Source organism: Prionailurus viverrinus, chromosome D2 (assembly GCF_022837055.1).
Source record: "Prionailurus viverrinus isolate Anna chromosome D2, UM_Priviv_1.0, whole genome shotgun sequence".
In the NCBI taxonomy this organism is placed as follows: domain Eukaryota; kingdom Metazoa; phylum Chordata; class Mammalia; order Carnivora; family Felidae; genus Prionailurus; species Prionailurus viverrinus.
This window is the reverse complement of record NC_062571.1, coordinates 13,111,480-13,137,141: the sequence shown is the minus strand read 5'-3', so window position 1 is coordinate 13,137,141 and position 25,662 is coordinate 13,111,480. Positions and strand designations below refer to the sequence as shown.

The following is a 25,662-nucleotide window of genomic DNA, read 5'->3' as shown; positions in this document are numbered from 1 at the left end:
AATAAACATTAACAAATTTAAAAAAAGCAAATATGACAAAAATAAACATTTGTTAATTCTGAGTAATAAGTACATGAATTGTTTTTTAATTTAATGTTTATTTTCGCGAGAGACATAATGCAAGTGGGGGAGGGGCAGAGAGACAGGAAGACAGAATCCGAAGCAGGCTCTAGGCTCCCAGCTGTCGGCACAGGACCCAACGTGGGGTTCGAACCCATTAACTGAGATCATGACCTGAAGCCGGATACTTAAACGACTGAGCGACCCAGGCACCCCAGTACGTGGACGTTTCTTATAGCACTCTCTATTTTTGGTGTATTTGGTGTATTTTGGTGTATTTATCTCATGATGAAAATGTGCTTAGAAGACATTTATTTACTATCGCCCAAGTTCATGAATCACTTGTCACATCTGGGCAGGGACTGTCCTCCGTTTCTGTCAATTTCAGGCAGCAATTTTTTTTACCAGGGCAGGATTTTTTCAAATGTCTTGATCAAATCAGAGAAAATTTCGTGACAAACAAAGTGAGTGGCTGAGGGGTGAGGACGAGAAACAGCACAGTAATATGGCAGTCCACCTTCTGTGCCCACATGGGGGTCTGGAGGTCGGAACCTGATTTCTGCCTCTGCCACTCCGACTGCTGGTCAAGCTCCATGTTTCTGGGCCTGTAGTCTCGTCGGCAGGAGGAGGAGGTGGGCTACGTCAGTGACTGTCGGACCGCTCGCTGAAATACAGATCCCCAGGCCTAAGCCTGAAGATTCAGCAGGTCTGGGGTGGGGCCCAAGACTCTATCTTTAACACGTGTCTTCCTCGAACTGATGCGGGCAGACCACACACACTTCTGTCCTTTGAGAGACACAGGCCGAAATGACCCTGTGTCCCCTCCAGCTCTTACATTCTACTGTGATAGCTTTTAGCTTTAAAGACAAACATACACAATTTAACACTGGAAGGAAAGTGAAGTGTCAGAAAACTGAAGGAACAGGAGAATGGCTGTAATGATGCAAGAGCAGAAATTGAATGTAGGCCTTTTGGATGGACAAATCACATGTTTTGTTTTATATTGCATGTATCTGAAAAATGAAGTAACAGATCTGTGTGTGCTTTAAGTCTGATGATCTATTTAAAGAACCACAGAGTTTATAGTCTCTCAGCCTTTGGAAGCATCACATCTATCTAGGGAGTTTGTTAAGTATAGATATCTGGGGGCACCTGGGTGGCTCAGTCTGGTTGACTGTCCGACTTTGGCTCAGGTCATGATCTCACGGTCTGCAGCCCATGGGTTAGAGCCCTGCATTGGGCTCTAGGCTGACAGCTCAGAGCCTGGAGCCTGCTTCGGATTCTGTGTCTTCCTCTCTCTCTGCCCCTCCCCCACTTGTGCTCTGTCTCTCTTTTTCTCAAAATAATAATTAAACATTAGGGGAAAAAAAAAAAAAAGACACAGACATCTGAGCTCCAATCCTAAAGATTTCAACTCCGTGGCTTGAGGTAGGGCCCAGACAGTGATGCTAACACACAACAAAATTTAAGAATTTGTGTGCCACGTGACTATTCTGAATAGCACTTAGATCCTGATTTTTAAAAATTAATTTATACTCAGATTTTCAGATATACCCAGTACAGGAGAAGGCAATCTATTCGTTTTCATTTCTTTAGCCTAAAACTTGAGTTATTTCACTCTTTTTGAAAGAAATTTTCCCTCACCCAAACCTTATTCCTTTAGCCTCCGTGACAAAAAAAAAATTATGACAAACTTTTGTCGAGAGTACAGTGGCTGCTCCTTGTAGAAGAGTTTAGTGACAGAAGTCTCAGGGGCCCCTTAAACGGGTTTTTAAAGGCTCCTGGTAGTACGTACTTGAATGAACTGGTAAAAGAAAGGAAGGTGCTAGATATTCAAGTCAGATGGTGTGCGAGCCCTTTAGGAAACAGCCTGAGTTCCTTATCTGAACTTTCCCTGGGGCTGGACTAGCTTCCTGGTGAGCAGACACCTTCCTGGGCAGACTGGTCTCCTACCTAGTTTTATGTAAAATCTCTGGACTGGAATTAAGTAAGGATCTCTAAATTTTAAATTGCTATTTTTTAAATATGAAATTTATTGTCAAATTGGTTTCCATACAACACCCAGTGCTCATCCCAACAGGTGCCCTCCTAGATACCCATCACCCACCCTCCTCTCCCTCCCACCCCCCATCAACCCTCAGTTTGTTCTCAGTTTTTGAGTCTCTTATGGTTTGGCACCCTCCCTCTCTCTCTCTCTCTTTTTTTTTCTCCTTCCCCTCCCCCATGGTCTTCTGTTAAGTTTCTCAGGATCCACAGAAGAGTGAAAACATATGGTATCTATTTTTCTCTGCCTGACTTATCTCACTTAGCATAACACTCTCCATTTCCACCCACGTTGCTACAAAAGGCCAGATTTCATTCTTTCTCGTTGCCACGTAGTATTCCATTGTGTCTATAAACCACAACTTCTTTATCCATTCGTCAGTTGATGGACATTTAGGCTCTTTCCGTAATTTGGCCATTGTTGAAAGTGCTGCTGTAAACATTGGGGTACAAGTGCCCCTATGCATCAGCACTCCTGTATCCCTTGGGTAAATTCTTAGCAGTGCTATTCAGAGTGGCTGAAATGAACAAATCAGGAGACTATAGATGTTGGAGAGGATGGGAAGAAACAGGAACCCTCTTGCACTGTTGGTGGGAATGCAAACCAGTGCAGCCACTCTGGAAAACAGTGTGGAGGTTCCTCAAAAAATTAAAAATAGATCTACCTTAAATAGCTGTTTTTTTAATGGAAAGTTTATGGGCCAAACCTATGTACCTGTCCCAGCCTATCCTTTGGGGTGATGTAAGAATACAACTACTTCTATGAGGAAACACTATAAATAAAGATGTGTTTGGCGGAAAAATAAAAGCCACAGCCCGTTTTCATCCTCAAACAGCACGCAGAGGCCTCAAACTGGGGGTCTGTCCCATCTTCAACACCGTGCTATTGAGGGGTCCCCCGCAGACTCTCCCCTCGGAATTTGGCCCCTGCTTTCCCCGGTCACTGAGAGCCTTCAGGGAAGCCAGGTCCTAATTCTTTTATAGGAACCCACGGTGTGCAGAGCTCTGGGACATCAAGGCAGAAACAGGACCGGGCATCTTTGTTCCATAAGTGATGTTCAACACAGTGGCCAATAGCAACTGCCTCAACAATGGTTCTTCTTTCTTAAAGATCACAGACATAGAATTCTCTGGAGTTCATAGATGGATATGAAATAAGCATCATTCAAGACAGACACAGCCACTAACTCCATCATAACAAGTTCCCTTTAGAGTTTTAAGTGAATGCTTCTGACCCCAAGTCTTAAAGGAGTTCTTCTAACAAACCCATCCTTGAAATGAGATCTATTAGGCGAAGGATTTGAGAAACATGTACTCTGAAAGACAGCGTATGTTTAAATACTCACATTATGAGGAGAAAGTGTACCGTGAAGCAGGAGGGGAAGCTGAGTCCAACAGACCCCTTCCAAAAGAGGGCACCATGCCTGGATCAGGGGAACAGAGCTTCTTCCCTTCTGACGGAGAAGCAGCACTGAGCCCATGACAGCTCTACGGCCAGGGTCTAGCAGTTCTGCAGAAGTACCCACCTGGCTGGAGGATTAACCAAAGACAGCCACACGGGGCCAAGAAAGTTCAAGGCCACTAATTTTTCAAGATCACCTTTATGGTGAAAGACTGGATGTTTTCCCTCTAAGAGCAGGGACAAGACAAGGGTGTCTGTTCTGCCACTTCTCCTCAGCACTGTTCTAGACACTCTAGCCACGACACTTAGACAAGAAAAATCAACAAAAGGCATCCAGCTTGAAAAACAAAAAAGTAAAACTATCTCTTTGCAGAAGACATGATCTTGTATATGGAAAATCCTAAGGAACACGCAAAACTAGTAACTCAATAAATGAATTCAGCAGAACTGCAACACATGAGAGGGACGTATGAAAATCAACTGTGTTTCTACATGTTACCAATGAACAATCTAGAAATGAAATGTAAAAAACAATTCCACTTATTATAGCATCAAAAAGAATATTTAAGAATAAATTTAACCAAAATAAATGCCAGACTTGTGTTCTGAAAGCCACAAAACCACTAAAAGGACTCTAGTAAGACCTAAACAAATGGAAAGATACCATGTTCATGGATCGGAGACTGAATGTCAGGGTGGAACGCTCCCCGAAACAATCTACGTTCACTGCGACCCCTTTCAAAATCCCAGCTGGCTTGTGTGCAGAAATTGACAAGCCGATCCTAAAGTTCATATGGAAAGGCAGCGACCCAGAAGAGCCAAAACAATCTCGAAAGAGAACAAAGTTGGAGGATTCACACTTCCGACATCACAGCTTACTAGGCAGTCAAGACAGCACGGTACTGGTATAAGGACAGACACATGGATCAATAGATTAGAACTGAGATCCCAGAAATAAATCCTTACATTTAAGGTCAGAAAGGACGGAGAGCAGGTGATGGTTGGCAGGGGCCAGGGGAGGGGAGGACGACAGTGTCTGCTAACGGGCACAGGGTTGCTTTGTGGAGTGACAGAAATGGTCTGCAGTTAGTGGAGACACCTACAGGACTCTCATGCACTGGAAACCACTTTAAAAGTGTAAAGTGAATGTGAATTATAGATCAATAAAGCTTTTTTTTTTTTTAATGACAAAAAAAATCAGCTTTTATGTCAAAGTATGAAGATTAGGTACATAAGAATCAGGGACCTCTTCAGTTTTCAAGCAGCCCACTTACCCTGAATAGTGTAAATAAAACCACCTGCAACTCCCTCCACACCTTCCATGAATCCATGAGGCAAGGCGCCCTCCCCAGCCTGGAAGAAACAAGAACACAAGTGCTCAGCGTTTCAATGCTAAAAATACATTTCTCCTACTTTAAACCTGATCTGGCAAAATCGATAATTGACGCCACAGCAGCTAAATCCACGTATGAAGCTGATGCGCTAGACTTACACGATCGGGACAACCTCAGTATTCTCCTCGTTTTGTCATCCAGTCGCAATACTACATCAGGGGCACATAGCAGTCCATACAGTGTTCAGACTCCAACTTACACAGGACCACATGCTCTTGAACTCGCTACAGTAAGAGTAAAAACCAATCTTCTTTTACATCCCAACCCTACCGCTGGAAAAAAAATTATTACCACCTCTGATTTCTTGGAGAGGAAAACTGATGAATTCAAATGTACCCAGGCCCATTTTTAACCTCGGCTCCACCATGCAGAGAAAAGCCCCCCTAAACAGACCGTTCCGATGCAGCCCTACCGATTTCTGATGTGGTGGAAAGTGCCAACCGTCAGCGACAGTCCTTTCTGCCTCTGAGGACTGGAGGACTTTTTATTATTTTTTTTAAATTTCTTAAATTTTATTTTAATGTTTATTTATTTTTGAGAGTGAGAGAGAGACAGAGCATGAGAGGAGGAAGGGCAGACAGAGAGGGGGAGATACAGAATCTGAAGCAGGCTCCAGCCTCTGAGCTGTCGGCACAGAGCCCGGTGTGGGGCTCGATCTCATGATCCATGAGATCATGACCTGAGCCGAAGTCGATGCTTAACCGACTGAGCCACCCAGGTGCCCCTGGAGAACCCTTATTAATCAAAGTTTACCTCTCCCCACCTCACAAGTCCCCCCCATGCCCCTGCCCAGGGTGCGGGGTTTCTCGCGTGCTGCACACCTGCGTGGCACAGCCCCCGCCCGGCAGTCGCCATGTTCCCACCTGGGCCAGTTCACAGCACTGCTTCTATAGGCACGGCGGCCACCTGGCTGGTCCTCTTGCCAACGGACCTTTCAGCAGCTGTGCGCTACAGGGCAGTGTTTTAGGGCCGCAGACAGACACTGTCCTGAGCTGACTGCGGGAACTTGCCATTTAATTTACGATACGGTCTGTAGTTCCATGTGGAGGAAACCACCGAAGGGAAATGCTACAGTTTCCAGCTTTGTAGTTCTATGAAAGCTCTCTATTAAATACTCTATAATACAGAGTAGACTATTTTTTCACCGCGTACCCTACATTGTTTTAGTACTTTTTATGAACTTCTATCTAAAAGGTCACAGCTTGGCTTTTATTCTGGCTTTTAAAAGTTTCTGACATTGTCACTTGCTGTCAAGGGAGCAAGACTCATGGAAGCTTCGAGCTTTCTGCATCTACAATGAAAACCTTAATTTTGTACGTGGGGTTTCCTAGAACACGCTACTAAGTTACTGGACTTTTTTTAAGGTTAGCTCAGTGTTTAGGCTTTCTCTAGCTCTCTACAGCTATATGTACCCCCAACATGGATCGTTTGAGTCTTTACATTTGAACCTAGTCCTCAACTCAGAAGTCATCTGTTTCCTTTTGTGTAACCAATTTAATACTACAGAATTCCAACACATTTTGGATATTTTTAAGTTTCATAAATAGAAAAGGAGGCAACATGACATATATATAAACATAGTGTATATATATATATATATAAACATTTTATATATATATATACATATATATAATGTTTATTTACTATTATTATTTTTTGAGAGAGAGCGAGCACGAGTGGGGAAGGGGCAGAGAGAGAGGGAGACACGGAATCCGAAGCAGGCTCTGTGAGCACAGAGCCTGATGCAGGGTTCAACTCACAAACTGAGGGATCATGACCTGAGCCTAAGTCAGATGCTTAACCAACTGAGCCACTCAGGTGCCCCAAGCAGGCAACATATTAAAGGCACTTGCCTTGGAAATAAGGTAAGAAAAGAATAAAGCTATAATTAAATTCCATAAAACATCTATCTTAAACAAAGGACTTTTTGTAATAAAGAATGAGATCCTAAACACGACCCACGAGGCTAAGTCTGTAATTATATTTGAATTTGTGGATCTGTCCATCTATTGTCTTTCTTCCACAGTGGAGTAGAAGTCTCATGGTGGGCCAAGAGTGGTTTTCTAAACGGGTGACAACATACCACATAATATTCATTTCAAATTCAGGAATTAATTCACGTAAATAAGATTAACATTAATGAGAATATACTAAGCTTCTGAAATGAAATGCCAAGTACTTTCCTAATCCTTGTACCACAGCATCAAGGAGAATGAAAGACTGTGTTTCTGATACCACCACAAACACCACTTGTTTACTAAAAGCTTATCATTTTAGGTCTGCCTACACCTGATCATCCCATATTTACTTTGAGAAATTCACCTGTCAACTGTTTTAAATTTGAAGCAAATCTGAATAAAAGAAAAACACAAAGCCGAGATTCCAGCACTATAAATGAAAGCGAATGCTCCCTCTTATTTTCAATCTGTGCTATCTTAACTACCTACTGTGGGGTGACAGTGAATGTTCTGAATACTACTGAGAAAGTGTCCTTCAAGAACGCTAGCTTAAAAATTATTGAGAAATAATATATCACACGTTTTAAAAAGGACCCTATCCTGGGTGCCTGGGTGGCTCAATCGGTTAAGCGTCGGACTCGATCTCGGCTCAGGTTGTGATCTCACGGTTTGTGGGATGGAGCCCTGTGCTGGGCTCTGCGCCGACAGTACGGAGCCTGCTTGGAATGCTCTCTCCCTTCCTCTCTGCCCCTGCCCCACTCATGCTCTGCCCCCTCCCTCTCAAAATAAATAAACTTAAGACAAAATAGAAAGGCACCTATCCTAAGGCAGAACTGTGTATTTACTTGGTCGGGGTCACACGATCGTAGAACATTGGAGCTGCTCAATTTCACTACGGTGACTCGGCACTTTCTGCCGTACGTGCTTTAAAATACACACGATTCGCTGTTCCATACTCCCGGGGTTGATGTAAAAGTAAATTTAGAAACACTTCATGTATTAGAAAATGCTGAAGTATGCCGAACAACCTCAGGAAAGAAGGAGGGCTTACCGTCATGACTCTGAGAACTCCCCCGCCATCATTTACTGTCACTTTGTGCAGATTTCTTGACACGAGGCCCTGGAGGTCTTGGCTCTCCCACACGATTGTACCTTCAAAGCTCTTTTTGTGGAAAGATGAAGTAGAGTCAATTTCTTTATTGTTGTCATTGAGGTTTTAAGTAAGTTTTTCAAGAAAAATTCGTTTTTTTCCTAAGACCTATTGGTTAAATGTTTATCCCAGCTACTCCGACACTACTGTGGACATTTTTTGGTGTATACTCTCGAGTCATTTTTTTTTTCATGTACATCTGAAAAAAACAAGTACAAAGAGTGTGGAGACAATTTTGCACACTGCTGTTTGCATTTCCCACTACACTGAAGCATCTCCTGAAGCTACCGCAACTCTTACAACCATCCTTTTTCATATGTATCTAACATGCCGTTGCATGCATGCATCCCGAGTCAAACACCTCCCTGCTGGCAGACATCTGGGCTCTATCAAATATCTAATATGGGTGCCTGGGGGGCTCGGTCGGTTAAGCTTCCGACTTGGGCTCAGGTCATGATCTCATGGTCCATGGGTTCGAGCCCTGCGTCGGGCTCTGAGCTCAGAGCTCAGAGCCCGGAGCCTGCTTTGGATTCTGTGTCTCCCTCTCTCCCTGCCCCTCCCCCACTCACACTGTCTCTCTCAAAAATAAACATTAAAAACAAAAAATCAAAAAAAAAAAAAAAGCTAATAAATCACGTTTTGGTGTAAATGTTTATTTTTCCCTAATAGTTTGTTTTGTTTTAAGGTAAATTTTCTGGGGTGAAATTACAGGGACAAGAAATAGAGATATTTTGTATGGATTTTGGACACAATGCCTAGCTGTTTTTTCAAAAGGAAATTATACTAATTGATAGCATCTTTCCCAATTTACAAAAATACCAACTGTACTGGATTCTTCCAAGTATGGGATATTGGTAAAAGCAAAGAAGTTTAAATCAATTTAATAGATTAAAAAAAACGATTCCTCATTTAATTGTGTTTCTTTTGATTTCTAGTGATGTTTATAAATTATATAGTCTCTTCTGGGAATTCCTGACTCATACTTCTTTGCCATATAGCTGCTGAGTTTTCTATTTTTCTTATTAATCTGTATTATCTTGTAATCAATAATCCTGTGTATATATTACATGCTAAAACAGTTCTTCAGAATTGTTTGCCACTTAACACTATGGGTTGTTGTTTCTTCTTTTTAAATTAAAAGGTCCGGGGGCGCCTGGGTGGCGCAGTCGGTTAAGCGTCCGACTTCAGCCAGGTCACGATCTCGCAGTCCGTGAGTTCGAGCCCCGCGTCGGGCTCTGGGCTGATGGCTCAGAGCCTGGAGCCTGTTTCCGATTCTGTGTCTCCCTCTCTCTCTGCCCCTCCCCCGTTCATGCTCTGTCTCTCTCTGTCCCAAAAATAAATAAACGTTGAAAAAAAAAATTAAAAAAAATAAAATAAAAATAAAAATAAAAGGTCCATAAGTTTTATCTTGTCAAAATTGACAAGCTTTTCCTTTGTGATTATTACTATTAACTTTTGGGCTTAGAAAGTTACACTCCCCTGCCCCAAGGTTTGATACACATTTACATTCCAGTGTCTTCTAATTTCTCAGTGGGTGCTCAGCTGCTCCCTTCTACTTCTCTGCCTCCACGGTCAGCCCCCCAGAGAGGCTTGCTCCAGAGATCCAACGGAAGGCAGCCAGCTGCCACCTTTTCTCTACTGCATCAGCCTTCTTATCCTAATACCACTCACCACTCTGCTCTCCCTCGTTTACGTTCCTATTGTCAAACTAACTGCTCCCACCAGAATGCAAGCACCACGAGAGCAGGGATGTTGTCCGTTTACCAACCACTAGGTCCCTGGCACCTAGAATGGCTTGACATACAACAGGCACCTGAAAAACATGCACTCAATGTTGAACTCAAAATTAATTGGAATGAATTTTGGTCTAGAGCACGAGACAAAAGATACAGCTTTAATATTCTTTAAAATTTGTCACATATTAAAATTAAGTGCTTTAGTGTCTCAGTTATCCAGGATTATAAGGAAACTATACGAAACTGAATTTGTCCAACAAGCTAGGCCAATGGTTTGAAAGCTTTTTTTTTTTTTTTTTTTTTTTTTAAAGCATTACAGCTTTTCTGTGGGAACAGATAAAAACACTGACAGAGTCCGGATTCCCCGCACAGTGTGTCACCTTATACTCAGCTAATGGATCCTTCTTCTGCATTGTTGGTGAGACTCCTGATATATGTTGAGCAGCTCCAGGGTTCCTGAGAGCAGGCCCACACTCATACTGCGGGTCGTCACTGCCTGACCGTGACGAAAGAGAAAGCGGTGCCGACCTCACAGGGCTGTGCGCAGGGTCGGTGACAGCACGCACAGCACAATATCTTTGTTCAGCACAACAGAACTTTATGACCCTTGGGAGGAACACAGGCAGTGAAGTGCCCCTTTAAAGATCTCACTGTCTTATCTTGGAAACAGGTGCAGATAATTTCTACGTTCTCCCTGGGTGGCCTTAACTCTCTATTCAACTTGACATTGCACCTCAACTCTGTAAAAACAAACAGCAACCCCACAGAAGAAAAACACACGACCGGGGAGAAATACACCAAATATGTTGGGAAACAGATGGATAACTTCATATTCTGTTAGCTTTTCTATATTTTGTCAAGTTTTCAACAGTGAATATGTATTCTTTTCATGTGTTTTCGTACTTTTATGATCAGGGAAAAAAATTTTAAACTAAACAAATGTATACGACGAAATAAATTTGGGGTCAATCTTCTTTCAGGCATGAGCCGTTCCTTAAGTTTTTGAATGTCTACTATGTAGCATGCTGCGGGCTATTCGAAGATTTGAAGAAACGCAATTTCGCTCCTATCTTCAGATCATCGCGATGTGCCACGACAGGTTCAGTAACAAAGGAGAGCCATCCTGCTCGAGGAGTTCGGACAAAATTTCAAATGACTGTGCCAACGGAGCTAAGTCTTGAAGGCATGTGAGTCAGAAAAGTGAGAGGCAGACGAAATAACACATCAAAAGGCAGACTTGAAAGAGCACCGCATGTTCAGAACAGTGGTAAGTCCTTCAGTATTGCCGAAGCGCAAGGCTGAGGGAAGGAGAGGTAAAAGGCAGCCTGAGGTCGCCTGTGGCGGCTGGAATGGAGAGTCTGTCCTTCATCTCGAAGGCGGTGGGAGGCGCTTAAGTTTGCCAGCCCGAGAGTGACACGTCATAGCTGCGATTTAGAAAGGTCACCCCGGCAGCAGCACAGCCCCAGAGCGGCTGGCAGGGAGAAGGGGAACTATCACAGGAGTCCAGGCGAGAACAAGTAAGACTGCCTTCCGAGAAACTGAAGGAGACAGAAATCTATGGAAAAATACTCAAGCTCATAGACTGGAAGCATTAATGTGGTTAAAATGTCCGTACTACTCAAAGCAGCCTACAGATTCAATGCAATCTCTACCAAAATTTCAACGGCTTTTTCACAGAAATACAGTAAATAATACTAAAATTTGTATGAAACCAACCAAAAAGACCCCAAATAGCCAAAGCAATCTTAAAAACGGAGCTGGGGCACCTGGGTGGCTCAGTTGGTTAGGCGTCCGATTCTTGATTTCGGCTCAGGTCATGATCTCGCGGTTTGTGGGATCAAGCCCCACATCAGGCTCTGTGCTGAGTGCAGGGCCTGCTTGGGATTCTCTCTCTCACTCTCTCTCTGCCCCTCCCCTGCCCCCCTGCCCTCCCTCTCTCTCTCCCTCTCTCTCTCTCTCTCTCTCAAATAAATAAACATTAAAAAAAAAAAAAAAGAACAGAGCTGGAAGCATCATGCTTCCTGGTTTCAAACTATATTATAAAGCTATTGTAATCAAGCAGCATGGTTTTGGCAAAAAACTGACAAAAGATCAGCGGAACAGAAGAGAGAGCTGAGAAATAAACCCACACACATACAGTCAATTAATTTACAGAAGAGAAGGCAAGAATATACAATGGGGGAAAAGGACAGTCTCTTCAATAGATGGTGTTGGGAAAACGGGACAGCCACGTGCAAAGGAATGACACTAGAACACTACCTTGTACTATACACAAAAATCAACTCAAAATGGGTTAAAGACATGAACATAAGACCTGATCCCATAAAACTCCTAGGAAAAAATGGGTAGTAAGCTCCTTGACACTGGTCTTGGCGATGATTTTTTGGATTTGAAACAAAAGCAAATGCAACAAAAGCAAAAATAAACAAGTGGGACCACACTGAACCACAAAGCTTCTGCACAGCAAAGGAAATCATTGACACAATGAGAAGGCAACCTATGAATGGGAGAAAATATTTGCAAGGAGTTAATATCCAAAATATATAAAGAACTCCTACAATTCAATAGCAAAACTCCAAATAATCCAATTAAAATATGGGCAGAAGATCTGAACAGACACGTTTCCAAAGACAACATGTAGGCAACAGATACATGAAAAGACGCTCCACATCACTCACCGTCAGAGAATGAGGTTATCCCCTCACACCAACCAGTTAGAGTGGTGACTACCGTCAGAGAGACAAATAGAACAAGTGTGTTGACAAGGATGTGTAGAAAAGGGAAACAGTGGCTGTAGCCACGGTGGAAAACAGTATGGAGGGTCCTGAAAAAAGTAAAAATACGACTACCCTACGATCCAGTAATTCCACTCCTGGGTATTCATCCAAAGGAAATGAAAACACTAACTTGAAAAGGTACCTGCGCCACCATGTTCACTGCATATTATTTACAACAGCCAAGACGTGGAAGCAACCTAAGTGTCCGCAGGTGAACAGATGAAGAGAATGTGATGCGCACACATGCACGCACATGCACACACAGAGGAATATTATTCAGCCATAAAAAGGAAGGAAACCTTGCCGTTTCCAACATGGATGGAACTTGAGGTCATCATGCGTAAGTGAGGTAAGTTAGACAAAGACAAATACCGTATGATTTCACTTACACGTGGGACCTAAATTTTTTTTAAAAAGCCAAAAACAAAACACTGAGCTCATAGATGCAGAGAACAGACGGGTGGTTGCCAGAGGCAGGGGCTGGACGGATGCGCAAAACGGCAGAAGGGGGTGAAAAGGTACAAATTTCCAGCTATACAATAAATAAGTCCTGGGCATGTAATCATGTGCGGCACGGTGACCACAGTTGTTAATGCTGTAATGTGTAACTGAAGATGTCTAAGAGAGTCTACCTTAAAAGTTCTCAACATAAGAAAAAAAAAACGGAACTGTGGAGATGGCCGCGAAGTAGGCTTAGTGAGACCATTTTGCAGTGCTGAATCATTATGTTGTATACCCGAAACCAATACGTTATATGTCAATTACATCTCCATTAAAAAAAAAAAAGACTGGCTTCTGAGCTGAAGGAAATGCTTACATTAAAGGAAACGATGTCTCTAATAACTGAGATGTGCTCTGGGGTTGAAGCTGGTAAAATCAATACCTTAAAACAATGTATCGAGTGGCCAAACCCAAAAAAGCTGGTGAAGAGAGAAATCTGGCAATGTAGCAATGTCCAGTGGGAGAAAGACACAGGAATTGGAAGATATAAAGCATCCTATCACATCCTACCTGAATGAGCCACGTCCCACTGTTGTAATTGAATTCAATGATCAAACCAAGCAAGCACCGTTCAGATTTGGGTTTTTTGGTGCCTGAGATCCCAGTTAGGAGATCCCCAGGTAGGGGTCATGACTTTCAAATTAAATAAGCTAACACCCATTCAAGTCGAATGAATGGACATTCTGGTTTACAAACTGGTCTTTTGTGAATTTATTCAGTGTCACTCAGTGAGAATCTGATCATCTCTGAGTGAGCTAACCGGAAGGTCAGGGCTAGACCCGTGAGCTAACTGTGAGACCCCTGGCAACAGGAGGCTGCTCTGGGTTAATCATGTGTCTTTTTCCTGGCAAAATAGTCTCTTGCCCTCGGTGTACTTTCCTCTAAAACTTTAATAGTGATAAAGTTTGGAAGAACTGATACCAGATCTGTTCAGGAGAAGAACTGATAGGACTTAGTGAGTGCCTGGATATGAGAGTTGAGGATAAATCCCACAATTCTGGTTTGGGTGCCTTGGAAAAAAGATACTAGTACCCAATACTGAAAATACAGGGAAAGAGGAGAACAGATGGGATGGAGATGATATTACAATAATAATAATAAATTGTATATATTATTACTATTATGACATCACCATTAGAATGCCCCTGGGACATTCACGTGGAGATTGTCCAGTTGGCAGAAGTATGTACCTAAGAGAAATGTGGGCTATAGTTGGATTTAAGAGCCATTAGCAAACAGGTGGTGATGGATAGAGTCTGCCTTGGAAGAAGGAGTAAAACAAACAGAAAGCTGGGTATCAAATCCGAACGATTAAGAGCAAAGCGAGAGGGGCACCTGGCCGGCTCCACTGGTGGAGCGTGAGACTCTTAACCTAGGGGTTGTGAGTTTCAGCTCCACCTTGGGTGTAGAGATCACTTAAAATCTTTTTTAAAAAGAGGGAAACGAGGGGCGCCTGGGTGGCGCAGTTGGTTAAGCGTCCGACTTCAGCCAGGTCACGATCTCGCGGTCCGGGAGTTCGAGCCCCGCGTCAGGCTCTGGGCTGATGGCTCAGAGCCTGGAGCCAGTTTCCGATTCTGTGTCTCCCTCTCTCTCTGCCCCTCCCCCGTTCATGCTCTGTCTCTCTCTGTCCCAAAAATAAATAAACGTTGAAAAAAAATTTAAAAAAAAATAAATACAAAGAGGGAAACGAGGGAGGAGATAATGAAGTCCCCAGGGAAGAAGGACTGGGCCAGATGTGGCTTCACCAGAAGCACGTGTATCATATAAGCAAAGAGAAAGATGCAGTCAGGTAAGCTAAGGACAGAAAGTGTGCCTTGGAGTTGGGTCCCTGGAATCTTAGTGACTGCAATTTCAGATGAACCATATCCTAACTAAGAGCTATAATGACCAAATAAGAACGCTTCTCCTTGAAGCTACATATCTGGAAACTATGACAAAACAAGTGATTCTCGGGGCGCCTGGGTGGCTTGGTCGGTTAAGCGTCCGACTTCAGCTCAGGTCATGATCTCACGGTCCGTGAGTTCGAGCCCCGCGTCGGGCTCTGTGCTGACAGCTCAGAGCCTGGAGCCTGTTTCAGATTCTTTGTCTCCCTCTCTCTCTGCTCCTCACCTGTTCATGCTCTGTCTCTCTCTGTCTCAAAAATAAATAAACATTTAAAAAAAAAATTAAAAAAAAAACAAAAACAAGTGATTCTCTGTCCTGTCCACTCAATGGACACTTGACGTTTATGTGCCTTGCTGTTTCCTGTGGCTCCTGTTGGCACCCAAGGGCACCCCCGGGACCGGGTTATGATAACAACAGCAACAGTGCGGACTATACTGAGGACTTGCCAGAAGAACTCATTGGCCCCCAAAACGATCCTGCTTCATTCGCTGAACTTCCACAACCCTGCAGTTACCAGGGAAGCGGGGAGCTGTGTGTTCTCCCCCTTTGCTGCACCTGTTCCTCCTCCACGTCACAGCTCAATTTCTACCTCTGGCTTCTCTCACATGCCCTCCTGGCTCTGATACAAAGGAATCAGAAAGCCAGGGATCTCTTCAGATGAGAAACAACTTGTTTATGGCAATTCCCTGCAAAAGCCCTAAAACCCAAACAGGAGCTAGGAAAAACAGCATGGCGTAAGTTGGAAAAGTGAGATCTCGTACGTCATCTCACCCATAATGCTAGCACGCTCTCTACAACCCCTTTTCCGTGTTAATTCTTTTCTGTCCTGTTTCTAACTTCCCCTCCAAACCAACAGATGGGCTTAAATCTATAGTATTTTTGCACCTGTAAAAAACTTTAACAATTTTCTTACGGACTGGAGAAATGATTACAGCCAAAGAACTTCAACTTTCATAAACAGGAAGTGTGTAAGTACCCAAACTGCTAACAATTATGTCTCTAGTGACTCAGGTGAACAAAAATAGTCTTTTCATTGAAATTAGTTTCAGGTTTCAACTCCACTATTAACGAAAATACGAAATTAGAGAAATATTTTAAGAGAAGCACATAGCAGTCTCCATTTAAATTTGTGACTCCCACTGAGATTTATGCTTTAGTGAGTCACACAATGAAGACATTACAGGAGACCTGCTTACTTGACAAGCTCTACTGCTGACACGTTACTCCAGGAGACTCAAGTGTGGAGGGAATAAGATGATGAACAAATCATCTTCTACTCTCTCGAAAATGGCACAAATGATGTTTTTCTTCTGTCATTCTGTGCTGATGATATGCAGGCAAACCATTCATCGCTATCGTTTTTCCTGTGTTAATAAGCCTAATTAGGCTTGAAGCAACAAAAATGAGTATCTATGCACAATTAAACGTGATTTCAACAAAAACAGGAGTTTGTGTAAAAGGACAGAATTTTTAAAGAGTGTTTTGTTTTTATAAAGCTGATATGTATTTATTACAGAACACTTAGAAAATACACAAAAAGAAGAAAATAAAAGTCATCCATAATCCTACCTCCTCACCACGAGGTATAGCCACTGTTAAATAACTGCATGCTTTAAAAACTTTTTTTTTAAGTTGATTTATTTTTGACAGAGAGAGAGAGAATGTGTGAGCGTGAGCCAGGGAGGAGCAGAGAGAGAGGGAGACACAGAATCCGAAGCAGGCTCCAGGCTCTGAGCTGTCACCACAGAGCCTGATACGGGCTCGAACTCACAAGCCGTGAGATCATGACCTGGGCCGAAGTCGGACGCTTAACCAACTGAGCCACCCAGGCGTCCCATGCATGTTTTAAAAGAAAAAAATATTACTTACAAGTAGTGAAAAGTAAAAAGTCAATTTTGCTTGAACCTTAAAGTGACAAGGATCACCAGGCCATGGAGATGAAAAATCTTTTTCTTTTTTAAATCTTAACTAAGATGGCCACTCACCATCCCAACATTTAGTGCCTATTGCTAGATCACCATCCTGACCTCAAGCCAGTTTTTATTTTGAAAAACTTCAAAGCTACAGCAAAGTTGAAATTAACACCCAAATCACCTAGACTCACCAGGCGTCAACATTTGGCCACATCTGCTTTATGTCTGTTTACACATGCAGTTTTTTGTTGTTTGCTGTTGAAAAACTTCAAAACAAAATGTGGACATCACGACATCCAACATGTATTTCCAAAGAACAAGGACATTCATTCTAACAGAAAGTAGTAATTTTTGTGGACTAATAAAAATTCTTAATTCCTTCCAGCTGACCAAGATAATGGGCCAGACTCCATAAAACTGATTAGCCTGAAGTATCAAAGCTTATTTTCTTCCTCTTTGACTGTGACTCCCTCCCACACTGTGACTCCCTCCTCTTTTTGTTTTTTAAAGTTTATTTATTTGGGAGAGACAGAGACAGTGCATGCAGGGGAGGGGCAGAGAAAGAGGGAGAGAGAGAATCCCCAGCAGGCTCCGTGCTATAAGCGAGGAGCCCAATGTTCCTTTCATGAACAGGACAGTCCCTACAACAAAGAATTATCTGGCTCAAACTGCTGATGGTGGCAAAATTCAGAAACTCTTTAAGAGGAAGGGGTCAGGGGTGCCTGGGTGGCTCAGTCGGTTAAGCATCCTACTCTTCGCTTTGGCTCAGGTCGTGATCTTATGGTTAGTGAGTTCGAGCCCCACATCGGGTTTGCTGCTGTCAGCCTGTCAGCACAGAGCCCGGCTTCAGACCCTCTGTCCCCCCTCAGTCCCTCCCCCGCTTGTGCTCTCTCAAAAATAAGAACATTAAAAAAAATTTAAAAAAACAAATAAATAAACACAAACCAAAGAATGGCTTCCTCAAAAGCTGAGATCTAATACGTAGCATAGCTAAGCCACTACTCTTAATTAGAAGATACCTTTTACGGTACATCATGTAACAAAGAAAAAAGTTCATATATGAAATTAGAAGGAATACAAGGACACGGGAAAATAGGCATTCTCATATAATGCTGATGATGACTCAAACTGATACAAACTGCTAAGCTGCCCTCCAGAAAGAAATCGTATGCCTCAAAAATTCGTAGGAAGTCCAAACCAACAACTTACTCTAAGAAAATAACGTTACGTACACCAAAGAGGAAGGAGCATGAGGATGCTTGCTACTGGTTGTTGTGTAACACTGAGAAATTGGAAATTTTTTCCCGGTGCATTTTAGTTTCGCTTTTATTTAAAATGTTTTTAAGCAGAAGTTCATGTACAGGTGAAATGAAGGAGATCCCTTTCACATCTACAGAATTTACATAGATAGATCCAACTACTTGTACTTAACTCGAAAGATCCACAGCGTACTGTAAGATGTGTTGCAAAAGTAAACAGAACCCACAAGACCAGTGGTAGGAAAATGTCTCTTGGTTAGCCCGCAGAACCGATCGGCTGTCTAGCGTCCACGTTTTAGCTCGCCTTTGACGTTGCGGCATGAACTCTACGGGAGATCTAAAGCGACTCCCGGAGATGCTTGGGAAACTGATCCCTACCGTGGTTCCAAAGCACTGAACTGAGGAATGGACTCAGAACAGACTGAACCAGCCTGGAAAGGCTGAGGCTGATGGATGAGCGATCTGTTCGTGCCCAACGGTGCAAGGCTCAGCAGCCAAACTGTGGCTTCACCGCAGGACTGATGAGGCGCCTGGCAGGTGGGTGAGGGGATCTCTAGAACACATGTGCTTAAGACTGGACCTAGAAGGATCTAGAAGGGGACAGCTCTTTTCAGACATGTTCCATAACCTGGAGAGCTTTATTCATCTTGGAATTGTGGCCGATTTCTCTGCAATTATCCTGTCTGCACTCACCACCCCCATCTTTAGGTTAAGTAAACTACCTGACTTATTCAAATAGTGTCTGCATCTGGTGTTTCCATCAGCCCGTACCTATTATTATCCTTTGGCATTAAAACAGTCATGCCGTACTCTGCTAAATAAACCATGGTAACATGAATGCTTTCCAAAGAGTGTGGTTTGGCAGCCCCTGGGGCATCCTGGAGCTCCGTGGCAGTCCGATGCAGAGAGCCACATCTCCGTACATAATACACGCACTGCGGTAGCTTCACCTACACTCTGGAGAGCTGTCCTCATACAACAAAAAACAGAGTGCCTGTCTCTGCAGAACGTAACCTGGCCTACGAAGGACTGAACTGGTATCACAGCCTCTTCCTTATCCCCCATACCTCGGGCAAGATGAACTGCTCCACAGGCTTGTACCACAGCTTGTTCACCTGCACACCACAGCTCGGAGGACTAAAACGGGCCACGAAGAGGGCCTCCTACGAATGGGGGGGAGGGAGAGGAGGAGGCAAGAAATAGGAAAAAAACAAAAAGAAAAGACTTCATGTTAGTACATCTGCAGCAAGTTTGCAAACATCTTCTGTCTTGGTCAGCATAATTCTCGATGGCCCAGCCACAGTTAATACAGGTCTCCTGTCATTTAGACATCATTTGCGTTTTCCAGTGAAATCGTGGTTATTAAATAGGTATTTAAGATAATGAAAGTTGTCATGAAGTTCTAAAACACTAACTAGGGGCGCCTGGATGGCTCAGTTGGTTAAGCATCCGACTTCAGCTCAGGTCATGATTTCGCGGTTCCTGAGTTCGAGCCCCACATCAGTCTCTGTGCTGACAGCTCAGAGCCTGGAGCCTGCTTTAGATACTGTGTGTCAGCTCTCTCTGCCCCTCCTGCACTCATGCTGTCTCTCAAAAATAAATAAACATTTAAAAAAATGTTAAAAAAATCCGAAAGTAATCCTAATTTCTAGATCAGGATAACAGTGGAATCCAGAGACCTGCTGTTTTAGTTATGTGTTTTGAATTTTTGTATCAGTGAAACTTAACCACAATAAAACATAAACTCCCATACCTGAGTCATTTCATAAAGCTCTCTCACTGTAATCATAACGGCTGGAATCATTAGGATTTGTTCCCTCCTGCTTACATTTATGTAATTAAGCACATTCACTAACTACAGATTCTTTAGAAAAGGCAGGAATAGGACAAAATGCAAAAAAAATAAATCTAATCTTAAATTGATTTACATATTTACTGGTTGCTCTCTAACCCCGTATCTGTTACTAACAATTAACTTTCAAAATAATACAAAAGTAAGTTTACTGATGTCTAAGAAAACTGAGTTCTTCTATAGATAACAATTCTATAGATAACAATTATGAACACTGGACAAAACCAAAAAAAAAAAAAAATGATCTGAAGGCATTGGAATGTGAACAGGCTGAAACTGGAGGAAAATCAATACTAGGAAGTATGGCACATTAAAAAAAAAAAACATTTTTTAAATGGTTCTTAGTCTGAAGGCACACCTTGCAAGGGCAACTAGAAATCCTAATTAAAAACTGCCATTATTCTGGTTGAAAAAAATCAAAGGACAGAGTTGGGATAAACACACCAGCTACAAAGTGAGGAAAATCCTGAAAAGTAAAGGGTCAAAAAGAGAGAATCCTAAATTCTTCATATAAATTCTGCCCAAATCTGTGGCTGACTCAGAATCATGACAGCCACATTCAAAACGGAATCCAAGTAGCCCATCAAAGTCCCAAAGAACTGAACAGAGATTTCAGCTGCTGCCCATTGCAAAGGAGAAAAAGTCTAAAGTCTCTCTCAGCCAATGTAGCTGCCTGCCGAAAACAAAACAAAACAAAACAAAACAAAACAAAAATCAACACTCTGCATGGAATATAATTGGATCCAGAGATCCTGCAATGAATTATTCACAGTATCTAGGATATAATCCAAAGTTACTTGAGAAAAGATACACAAGGAAAATGTTATCCATGCTCAAGAGAAAAGATGATAATCAATGGAGACAGATTTCAACATGATTCAAATACTAGAATAAACAGACAGTATTTTAAAGCCATTATTATAACTAAGGTCAAAGCTGCAAAGAAAATATGGTCAAATATGAATGAACAGGAAATTTCAGAGAAATAAAACTACAAAAGAGAGTTAAAGGGAAATTCTAGAACTGAGAAGGGCAATATCTAAAATAAATTCACTGGCAAGGCTTAACAGCAGATTTGAGATGCCAGAAGAGTCAGTGAATTTGAATACAGATTAATGGAAATGGTCAAATCTGAAAAACAGAAAAAAAGTTCTAATATGCATGTAATTGGAATCCCGAAATCAGTGGAGAAATGGGGTTGAGCAAAATTTTTGAAGACGTAATAGCTGAAGGTTTCCCAAATTTGGTAAAAGACAAACTTACAGATTCAAGAAAGTTGGCAAACCCTAAGCAGAATAGACACAAAGAGAAAGCCACACCAAAGTGCAACACAATCTAGCTGCTTTTAAAACCAAATATAAAGAGAAAATCTTCACAGCAGCCAGGAAAAAAAAGCAGGCAAAAACCACATAACATATATCCTCCCGGGGGCAGTATGAAAGCTAGTTGGCTGAACACCAGACACAATGGAGGCCAGAAAATACTGAGCTGACATCTTAAAAATATTGAAGAGAAAAAAAATCAATCCATAATTTCTATATCCAGAAAATATTCCATAAGAAAAAAAGGAGGGGGGGGGGGGGACAGAATAAAAGCAAAATAAAAACATTTTCAGAAAAATGAAAACTAAGCAAATTCATTACCAGTAAACTTGCATATTCAGGAAACTTCAATATTCAGGAAGGAATGAAGAGCACCGGATAAGGTAAATATGTGTGTGGGCAAATATAAAAGATTATACCTTCTCTAAATTACTTTCATACACATTTAACTGTATTTTTTTTTTTTAATGTTTACTTGTTTTTGAGAGAAAGATAGAGGGACAGTGCGAGCCGGAGAGGGGCAGAGAGAGAGGGAGACAGAATCCAAAGCAGGCTCCAGGCTCTGAGCTGTCAGCACAGAGCCTGATGCAGGGCTTGAACACACAAACGGTGAGATGATGACCTGAGCCGAAGTCGGATGCTTAACCGACTGAGCCACCCAGGCGCTCCCACATTTAGCTGCTTAAAGCAAAAGTTGTAACGCTGTATTGTTCTTATATTTTACATGAAAGGGTACACATTAATTTTAACAACAAAGAAAAGTTTAAGATGTGTATTATAGTCTTTCCGTCAACCACACACACGCAAAAATAGTAATACAAAGACTGTAGCTGAAAGGACAACAGAGAAATTAAAATGGAATTCTAAAAAATATTCAAACCCAAAGAAGGCAGGAAAAGAGGAACAGAGAAATGAAAAACAGTGGAACAAACAGAAAACAAATAGTAAAATGAAAAACAGAAATCTAACCACTTCAAGAGTTGCATTAAATGTAAATGGATAAACACTCCATGTAAAAAAGTAGAGATTCTCAGACCGGATAAAAAGGAAGACCCAACTACATGCTATCCTCAAGAAACACAATTTCTAGCAACATTAAAAAAAAAAAAAAAAAATGATATATGTTGACCAAGACGAATAGGAGGTTGGCTTAACATTTCAAAACCGAAAAATGTAATTCATCCCACTAACAGAATAAAAAATAAATAAGAACCCTGGAAACATTCTATATGCCCACTATCAGGAGAACAGAAAACATATTGCTGGAATACAACTCAGAAAAAAAAAAAAAAAGGAAAAGTGATGGGGCGTTGGGTGGCTCAGTTGGCAGAATTTGCCCTCTTGGTCTTAGGTCTCAAGCCCCACATTGGGCATAGAGCTCACTTAAAAAAAAAGTAAAAGGGAAGGGAAAATTCACTAATACATACAAGAACATGTATGGGTTACAAAAACATGCTGAGTGAAAAAGAGTACTTTTTGATTCTATTTACATATAAAATCCTACAAGAGGCAAAACTAGTCAATGGTAACAGAAAAGAAAAAAAAAAGGCTACCTCTAGGAAAGGGACAAGGGGACAGGAGTTTGGTTTACACAACCTTATGCAGTTTAAACCGACTGAGGGGTGCCTGGCTGGCTCAGTCGGAAGAGCACGTGACTCTTGATCTCGGGGTCGTGAGTTACAAGTCCCATGTGGGGTGTAGAGATTTCTTAAATAAACTTTAAAAAAGTAAATAAATAAAAATTAAAAACCACAAACAAACATTAAAGTCTAATTAATGACATGTATGCTGAAGTGTTTAGGGCCAAAGTGTACTGATGCCTGACATTGACTCTGAAATTCAGTAAGGAAAAAAAAAAGATCGAGAAACAACTATGTACATGATAAAGCAAATGCAGCAAAATATTAACTACTGTAGAAATTAGGTAGATAAATGGGTGTTCACTGTAGAATTCTGCCAAGATTTCTATAGTTTAAAACCCACAAATGGATCTTTTCAAATGCAATTCCTCACTAACATACTCCTTCAGATATGCTCTGTGAACAAATCAGATTTCCCCACATATCAGGAACACAGTAAGCCCAGCTGTTTTAAACTTTCATTCCCTCTACATCCTCATTACAAAAGACCTTTGAAGCAGCTGTCAGCCTTGCATTATAGCGACAGACTTTCAGGCTTGGAACAGAGACAATAATACTCGCTTATACCTCAGAGTCCCAAAGTTTTTACGTTCACTATCAACTTTTGTAATTCCTTAGGCTTTAGGGGATTTTCGGTTGGGAATTTCTAATCTGGTCCAATTTTTTTCTTTTCTAGATACAAGACGTTTATTATCCATTGGTATTCTCTTCCCAAACCAGCATATTAATATATTATGCTATCGTGTATCCAATTAGTAAGGGAAGTCTTCCAACCACAGGTAATTATGTAGTCTCCCAATCTGCTATATGCCATGAGGAAAAAGCTGGTGTTTTTTAAAAAGAAAACTGGGGGAAATTTGTAAAAAAAAAAAACCCCAAACAGTGCATACCTCTTGTTCTGCCTGATAAAGCTTGACAGTGATGTTCCTCTGGAAACCCACATCGCTGGCGTCATAAAACACCCCAAGACTGGTAATAACAATCGGGTAGAGGACTCGGAAGGTCACGCTGACAACCTGGTCCTCAGAAATTCCTGATGAGGTGTCTTCAGAAAGACTGAATGCCTCGATTTCCTGGTTCAAAACTAAGGATGTAAGGAGAAAAGGAGTTTCACGTAACCAAAGAAATATAATATAATCTTATAATTCACAAATGACAGTAATTAAAAAAATTCTCCAGAAATATGGCTGCTTCCAGGAACAAAAACAAACTTATTTTGAAATTTAAGAATGAAGTTCTCACCCACATCTTGGTAAAATATTTAATCATCAGAACAACTTTAGTAAGTTTTTGTATACGCGTGTGGGCATATATATGTCCAAATGCCACAGAGGAATATTATCAAAGGCATCTATCTATTAGGAAAGGTTGGATAAACAGGGATATTAAAAACAGTACCTAATGCACTCATAAATAATGAGAAAATTTAGTCTTGCTCTGCAAATTCCAAAATTCCTATTTCTTGCTGGGCAATTTAAAATATTTGTGATGTCGCTGGGGTGCCCGGGTGGTTCCGTCAGTTAAGCACCCGGCTTCGGCTCAGGTCATGATTTTGCGATTCGTGAGTTTGAGCCCCGCGTCGGACTCTGTGCTGACGGCTCACAGCCTGAAGCCTGCTCAGATTCTGTCTCCCTCTCTCTCTACCCCTCCCCCACTAGCACTCTGTCTCTCTCTCTCTCTCTCTCTCCCTCAAAAGTAAATAAATAAACATGAGAAAAAAACTAAAAAATAAATAAAAAATAAAAAAACAAAATACTTGTGATGTCATAAGACAAAAGTACTTGAAATCACTTCCAGTAACGCTGAAAAACCCTATGCAATACTGGTAAAAGAGGAGCACATCACACACAGTAAGCATTTCATCACATCCCATGCACCGGGCCCCATCACACTTACATCTTCACAACTGCTACGTCGTATGGCATTATCTGGCATCGTGGGTTACGATACTGAGGCCTGGTGATTTCCGTGACTCACTCAAGGTCACAGAAAGTGGCAGAGCCAGGAATCAACCCCAGGTCTATTGACTTTGAACTCAGTGCACTTTACACTCCCTGGTCTAAATCAAAGCCAAAAACTGTCCTTTTCAAATAGCATTTTTAATTACCATAAATGAATCAGGCCCGATTACATGAAGGAGTTCACATGGCTGAGAATATCGGTGCCATTTTGTGAAGTAATATAAAGACCTATTCTACAAGATTTTCTCAAAGTCCTTTGTATCTTTTAGAGCTGTGGCTTTCCAATTTTGCTGCTCACACAACCCCATCAGTGAAACACATTTGTATACACACTCATATATTTACTTACAAAATATGCACATATATTACTGTTACCAGTGTGCTCAGTCTTTATAAATATTACATTTTATTTTCAGTTAAATAGAAATTCAGTCTTCTTCTGACACCCAGTGGATCATTTGGATCCTTACCTAAGAATTTCTAGAATGCTCTTTTATACTTAACAGATGCTCAATAAAATGTGACTAAGTGGAATCAATTGCTCCTACCCAATTACATACATGAGCTGGAGGGTGAAAAGGGAGGATACACTTTTTATCATGAGCTGGGCAAACACTGGCCAGGGAGTCTAGACGCTAAATAAACTGGATGACGGCGGAAGTTTTTCTTTTTCATACACTCAGTAAATTTAAGATATTCAAAATATAAGCATGTATGTTAAAGGCCAACAGGTTAAGCATATTACAACATAATTACATATCTATTTAAAACAGATGGACCTTGGACTTCAGGCTACCTAGACACAGGAAA

General features: G+C 41.6%; 1 protein-coding gene across 5 annotated transcripts in view; it reads right to left on the bottom strand.

Moving 5' to 3' along the window:
* The window catches only part of B3GALNT2 (beta-1,3-N-acetylgalactosaminyltransferase 2), a 62,008-nt gene that overhangs the window by 10,162 nt on the left and 26,184 nt on the right, over window positions 1-25,662 (bottom strand). For all 5 annotated transcript variants that reach the window (XM_047824936.1, XM_047824934.1, XM_047824935.1 and 2 more), the window contains exons 4-7: window positions 23,782-23,975; window positions 19,145-19,240; window positions 7,909-8,019; window positions 4,780-4,858 (exon numbers count right to left, since the gene is read on the bottom strand). In XM_047824936.1, the coding sequence (XP_047680892.1) occupies window positions 4,780-4,858; window positions 7,909-8,019; window positions 19,145-19,240; window positions 23,782-23,975 (480 nt within the window). The remainder of the gene's footprint in view (window positions 1-4,779; window positions 4,859-7,908; window positions 8,020-19,144; window positions 19,241-23,781; window positions 23,976-25,662) is intronic.